Genomic DNA, 6,315 nt, shown 5'->3' on the forward strand with positions numbered 1-6,315 from the left:
AGAGTGAAAAGGAGGTGAGGACAGGCTGGATGTGAGCTCTGAGAACGGCGGGGTCAAGGCTGCCTCCAGGGTTCCAGCCTGAGCCAAATGGGATGGAAGCGCTGTCCCCCAGTGAGACCGGGAAGATGGGGGAGCGGGTTTGCGAAGGAGCTGGGTAAGACAACGAGTTCAGACTTCCACATGCTGGGACACCTTACAGACCCAAGAGGGGACGTCTGACAGGCTCCCGGGTCCAAGGCTCTGGGGCTGGTGAGGGGATCCAGCTGGGAGTCATCGGTACACACGGGGGTCCTCAAACAAGGTCACCAAGGCAGCGAGCAGTCCCAACAAGGAGGATGAGGGGCGGCTGTGAGCCTGGGAGGAGCCAGGTGTGGGTGGCGCCACGGAAGCCGCCTGGGACCCTACGCCGAGAAGGAAGGGCGGCCTGTGGCACACGTGGTGAGAGGTGGGGGCGAGCACCAGACGCTGTCAGGGGCTCAGGCAGCACCATGGGGTCACCTGGAGACCCTGGCCAGAGCCCTGCCAGGGAGTGATGGGGCAAAACCAGCCCGGAGGCCGCTCATGAGACCGGGAGGTGGCCATCTCGAAGGGGGTGCCCCGAGGGTGCTGTCCAGTTGTCACCTAGAAGGCCACGGCATGCACACCGTGAGTGCACAGAGGGGCAGGGCGCAGACACTCCTCCCCGGCAGCTGAGCCTTGAAGGAAGGAGAGAGGGGTGCGGGCCGGGGTGGGGGGGTGAGAAGGGAAACTCCGAAGGCTGCCCCACCCGGAATGCCGCTCATGGACAAGAGTGAGACGTGACTGTTTAAGGGATTTCCCCCCAGACAGAGGAGACGCTCCCTCGGCCAACAGCTACCGCCGGTGCCCCCCACGGGCCAGGAGCTCTTCCAGGCGCTGGGAGGGCGACAACCGCCCAGACACGGCCCCTCACTGAGGACCAGCGTCCCAAGGGGGCATCTGACAGAAAAAGCGCCAGAGGGTGACCGAAGCCAGAAAGAAAACACCAGGGTGAGGGCCAGAGCGCAGGGGCCGCAGGGCCGGATCCGGCTCAGGGCGGTGGCCTGGGGCCACGTGGGCAACGTCACGTCGGCAGAGCCCTGGCCCAGCCGGCTGGTGGAGCGCTAGGACGCCGGCTCCCACGTGCAGAGACCTGGGCGGGGCCCAGGATGGGGCAGGGAGCCGGGGGAGGTCTGGCTCAGATGGGGCAGGGCAGGGGGGCCGCTGTCATGACGGGAAAGGGGACGAGGCCAGGCCCCAGGGGCTGCGCGTGGTGGCAGGGGGAGGCTGGCTCTGTGGACAGCGAGGCCATCGGCCCAGCTGGGGCTTTTCTCCCCTCGGCCATATTCTGCGCCATAGTCCAGTTATCAAACTACTCAGCAATATTCAGTTGTTAACTGTTGGTTAGTAGTGATTGAAACAGTGCATAATTCTAGTTTTCAAAAGGTTGTAAAAAACGTACACCTGAAAATAACCAACTGTTACCCCGGCGGAAGCTGCCTGGCCAGGTTCAGGTCAGCATCAAACATCCCGCCTCAGCCCGCCCGCCCCTTCCCGGCCCGTCTTCCCGCCCCGCCCCGTCCCTGCCCCCGGCCCGTGTCGCCAGCCAGGCACTCAGTGGCCCCTGCCCCCTTTGCAGGGCTCTGGGCACGTCCGAGCTGCCTCGCTCCAGTGAGCCTTTGGTGTCAGGGTTGCCAAGACTTAAACTCAGCGCACATGGCTCCTCCCCAAAACACGCCTCCCCAGCCACCCCCGAACCGGTGCGCTGAAACTCTGTGTCCCTCGTTTAATGCCTCCTGCCACCAAGCGTGTGACCAGGACGGGGCCTCACCTGTCTCTCCCTGAGGCCGCCCCGCTGTCGTGCACCATCGGGTCCCCCTCTCCCAGGTTTGTTCCGAGAGTTCCAAGAGCGCAGATGTCACGTGCTCAGGGAGCATGGTTGTTACAGACCCGGCCGGAAGCCAGGCGCCCGAGGCGTGTGCAGCCACACGGCTCCCCCAACAGCTCTGCCACCACCTGCCCAGGGCTGGGGGTCGGCACCGGCTCCAACAGCCCACCCCTTACAGAGAAATGGAGATTAGAAAGCCCTTTCTTTTCCAGACTTGAAATCTGTTTAAAACACTAACAACACTTAAAAACACAAGCAGCGAGCAGGGACCCCTCACGTCAACCCACGTCTCTCCGGGAGGGCCCGGCGTGGAGGACGCAAGGACAGGACACGCCACCAGGTCGCCTTCGTGTGGTCAAACATCCCACCAGCGACAGTGAGAGACGGGGGAGCGCGAAGCCAGGAGGACGCGCGGGGCAGGCACACGCTTCAGAGAGGGGCACGCAGCTGAGCTCTGGGCGTGGGGCTCTGGAAGCCAAGGCCACGTGCGGGCTCTTTCAGCTGAGAACAAACACTGCCCTGAAGGTGTGAGGAGGCTGCAGCCTGAGAAGAAGGCAATCACGATGCAAGCAGCTGCGGACCAGAGACGGCCAGCGTCGGAGGGAGGGACTGGCTCACTCGGGAAATCACAAAACCTAAAGTAAAAAGAGGTCAGGCCCCAGCCACGGCCACCACCTGGGACACAGCATAATCAGATACTTGTCTCAAAAGTCTGAACACTTTATGCTACCAGCGTTTCTCAAACTTGAGAACACGTGATCCCCCAAGCCCGGCTGAGACCAAGTTTGGAAAACCGCACTGAAAGTTATAACTTTAGCATGTAATTGGCACACAAACTTTCTACAAGTACAAAGCCAGGATTTGAAATTGCAGGGCAGTACTTGGTCAACAAGACCGTCACCACATTAAAAGCAGCAGATTTTTTCAAAGACACAGGAGAATCTGCCTCCAGACCCAGCTGGGAGCAACGGCCACACTCCCAGCCTGTCACACGTGACGAGGAGGGGACAGCTGGGAGAGGGGCTGCGGAGCCAGCATGAGGCTCCAGGTGAGCCCAAAGGTGGGCCCAGGTGAGCTCAAGGGGAGGAGTCAGGGTCCAAAGCAGGTTTCCAGAGACGATGCCAGGTCCCTCCCCTGGGCTGAGCGAACTCCCACCTGATCTGGACGGTGACAAAGAAGGCCTCAAAAATATGATTTTCCTTCAGCTATCCAAAGGAAAAAAACAGAAATAAAAACTCCAAAAACTAATGGGATAATTAGCAAAGTAATTTGGAGAATAAACACAAATTGCTTTTATAATCAGAAAAAACTTCTAAAAACATAATTAGAACAGGGTTTCCAGTTGACGATGGTGGGTCATGCCCTGGAGTTTCCACTTCTCCTTCCCTGAGGCCTGAGGGGCACGACCCACAACCCGACACACTGCAGGGAAAGGTGCCAGCCAGGGCCGGAGCACAGGGCGCCCGGGAACGCCCGCTGCGGTAAGAACAAGTTCCCCACAGCAAGGTCCAGACCAGTGGTTCTCATGGGGACCACCCGCGCCCCCGGCCCAGGACAGGCGGCAAAGCTAGAGGCATCCCAGAGGCGTGCTCCTCACATCTGGGGGCCGAGGCCAAGACGCACCCAAACATCCACAGGCTTGGGCCGCCCCGCCCCGGTGGGAGCACGGGCTCCGGGAGGGGAGGGCCGCTCCGCCCTCCAACAGGGAGGAAGCCCCGTCCTGTCTGAAGGGCACTCGCCTGCTGCACGCTCGGCCCTGCCGCCCTGCGCGAGAAGCTGCCTTTGGGCTAGAGAAGCACAACCGACGCCTTCCAGAACGCCCACCCTCAGCCGTCACCCCTGCCCCCTGCCCTGTCCCCCCGCCCCCTCTCCCCGCACCCCCTGCCTCTGGACTCTCTCCAGACCATGAACAGCACAGCTCCCGAGCCAACAGCCCTTCCCATGTTCCTCGTGAAACCTCCTCATTATCCAGTAGGAATTACTCCTGACAAAAATGTTAACTCAGCAGTGACACACATGTCAAGAGAACAGAGGAATTATCCTGTGGGATCTAAATAATCTGTGAGGGAAAATGGAGAGAGTACCTTGCAAAAATTCTACTTTTTAAAATCATTCCAGAAAAGAAGTGAAATGTCTTTATTTGGCAAGCTCACTTGAAATGATACTGTAATATTTCTTGGGACTTCCCTGGTGGTGCAGTGGTTAAGAATCCGCCTGCCAATGCAGGGGACACGGGTTCGAGCCCTGGTCCGGGAAGATCCCACATGCCGCGGAGCAACGAAGCCCGTGCGCCACAACGACTGAGCCTGCGCTCTAGAGCCCACGAGCCACAACTACTGAGCCCGCGTGCCTAGAGCCCATGCTCCGCAACAAGAGAAGCCACCACAATAAAGAGTAGCCCCCACTCGCCGCAACTAGAGAAAGCCCACGTGCAGCAACGAAGACCCAATGCAGCCAAAAAAGAACCAGAAACAAAATCCTTTACCTCTAGGAGTATCTGCCTAACTACGTTAATCAAAGCCTGTTTGATAAGGCTGCAACTCAGACTCCGTTCAAGATTATGAAACGAGATAGGAGGACTCGGAGGAGGGATCCTGCCTGTCTGGTGTTCCCCACATTCACCACCACGGTTTTCATCTCTGAACCTTCTTGTCTGTCAGTCAAGCGGCAGGCCTGGCAGGGGCTGAGTGAGACCAAAGCTCACAGTCAGCGGTTCCCACTCACGCCCCTTGGTTTTGGTTGGGTGCCCCGGGCAGCAGAGAATCGTGGCCTACGAGCCGCAGGGTCTTGCGGGAGTGGAATGTCAAAAGAGCACGCCCTACACCTGCGGTCCAGCAAACAGGCATCTGGCTCAGGCCAGCAGCGCTTCCCTTCCTTCCCTTAAGCTACCTTCCCACAGCCAGAGCCCTCTCTTCACCCTGAGCCGACCCAGGCGTGCTCGTTTGACAGGAGTAAACAACCTCAGAGGCGGTGAGGACCCTCCCGAGGTCTCCCAGGAAGTGAACACAGGGCTCACAGCAAGCTGGCCACACCGCACCCACCCTCTGCCACCACTGACGTGGACAGGCATGCTGGGTCCTCCGGGAGGAGAGATGCGACGTGGCCCCCGGGAAAGGAACTCAGACGCACGCAGGCTCGGCCGCAGCTCTCCTGGGAATGTTATAACCTTGAGCGTTGAAGGAATTTATTCCCAGGTGCTTCACTGTAGTCAATCACCATCGAATCCTCTACTAACTAGGTAAGAACTAGCACCGACCCCTCTCCCGGGAACACCGATTTCATCCCAGCGTTAAGTCGACTTGCCTCAGCGACCATCCAAGGTCACCCAACTGGCGACCGAGTGGCAAGGGCTGTATTTCAGGTTTGGTGACGCCCCGCAAATGGGTTCCCATTGGGTCGTGAGGTCTCTCCTCACAGGTTCCCTAATTAGAGGCTGGAAGCCATCCATCAACACCGTCTGACACGAGCTTCCGGGAAGAGAGCTGGACACCAACCGCCAGTCACGGTGGGCACTCTGGCTGGGCGCCCGCGACCCCACAGCCCTGAGATCCCAGCCTCCAAAGTCACCAGCCTGTCTACGACCAGGACTATCGCTGATGCAGTTCACGGTATTATAGAACGAAGGGGCCACAATCGGGCTCCGGAGGGAGAAGCGGGGCGCCAGGCAGACGCGCTCCCCGCCCTGTCACGAAGGCAGGCGGGAGCATGGATGGCCACACGCCACACCCGCCCGGTCCTCAGGTCCCCTGCCCCCGGGAAGACCGGCCGCCAGCCCCGGCCCCCAGAGAGACGGGCCCCCAGCCCCTGGGGAGCCCGGCCCCCAGAGTCCGGCCCCCGGGGAGCCCAGCCCCCAGACCCCCGGCCCCGGGGAAGTCCGGCCCCCAGACCCCCGGCCTCCGCCCGGCGCCCCATGCCGCGCCCTGGCCTTCGCCCCGCCCCTCCCCCTCCCCCCCAACGCCGCCCGGCCAGGCGCGGGCGCCCCCCGGCCGCAGACCCCACCTTGAGGGTCGGGTACTCCTGCACCTTCAGGGTCATGGAGAGCTGAGCTGCGGACTCTTGCACCGCCATCTTGGACCGGCCAAAACATTAGCGGGCGGAGCCGAAGCGCGGCGCGCGGCACGCCGGGTAGTGACGTCGCGGGGCGGGGCGCGCCGATGCCTGCACCAATCACATCCGTCCCCACCCCGTGGCGGAGAATGGGCGCCGAGAGGCGTCCGCTCCACCCAATCATCGCCGGCCTTTCTCTCGTTCAGCCAATCAGAGGGCAGCACGGCTGGGCGTGGTCTCTCCTTGAACGTGAGGCGGGGCGGGGCGGCTTCTCTCCACCCGTCGCTCACTTGCTGCCCTAGCCCCAGTACTGGCTTCCCAGAGCGCCCCCGGGGGTGGGGTGGGGGGTCGGGGTCCCGCGAGGAGCGCGGCTATGGGGGTGA

At 61.4% G+C, this 6,315-nt stretch overlaps 1 protein-coding gene across 3 annotated transcripts in view; it reads right to left on the bottom strand.

The window, feature by feature from the left end:
• MAEA (macrophage erythroblast attacher, E3 ubiquitin ligase) overlaps positions 1–6,035 on the bottom strand; it is a 30,477-nt gene extending 24,442 nt beyond the window's left edge. For all 3 annotated transcript variants that reach the window (XM_057546585.1, XM_057546584.1, XM_057546583.1), the window contains exon 1: positions 5,885–6,035. In XM_057546585.1, the coding sequence (XP_057402568.1) occupies positions 5,885–5,953 (69 nt within the window). In that variant the 5' untranslated portion in view covers positions 5,954–6,035. The remainder of the gene's footprint in view (positions 1–5,884) is intronic.
• Between the last annotated feature and the right edge of the window lie 280 nt (positions 6,036–6,315).

This window comes from Balaenoptera acutorostrata, chromosome 5, assembly GCF_949987535.1.
Source record: "Balaenoptera acutorostrata chromosome 5, mBalAcu1.1, whole genome shotgun sequence".
NCBI classification, from domain to species: domain Eukaryota; kingdom Metazoa; phylum Chordata; class Mammalia; order Artiodactyla; family Balaenopteridae; genus Balaenoptera; species Balaenoptera acutorostrata.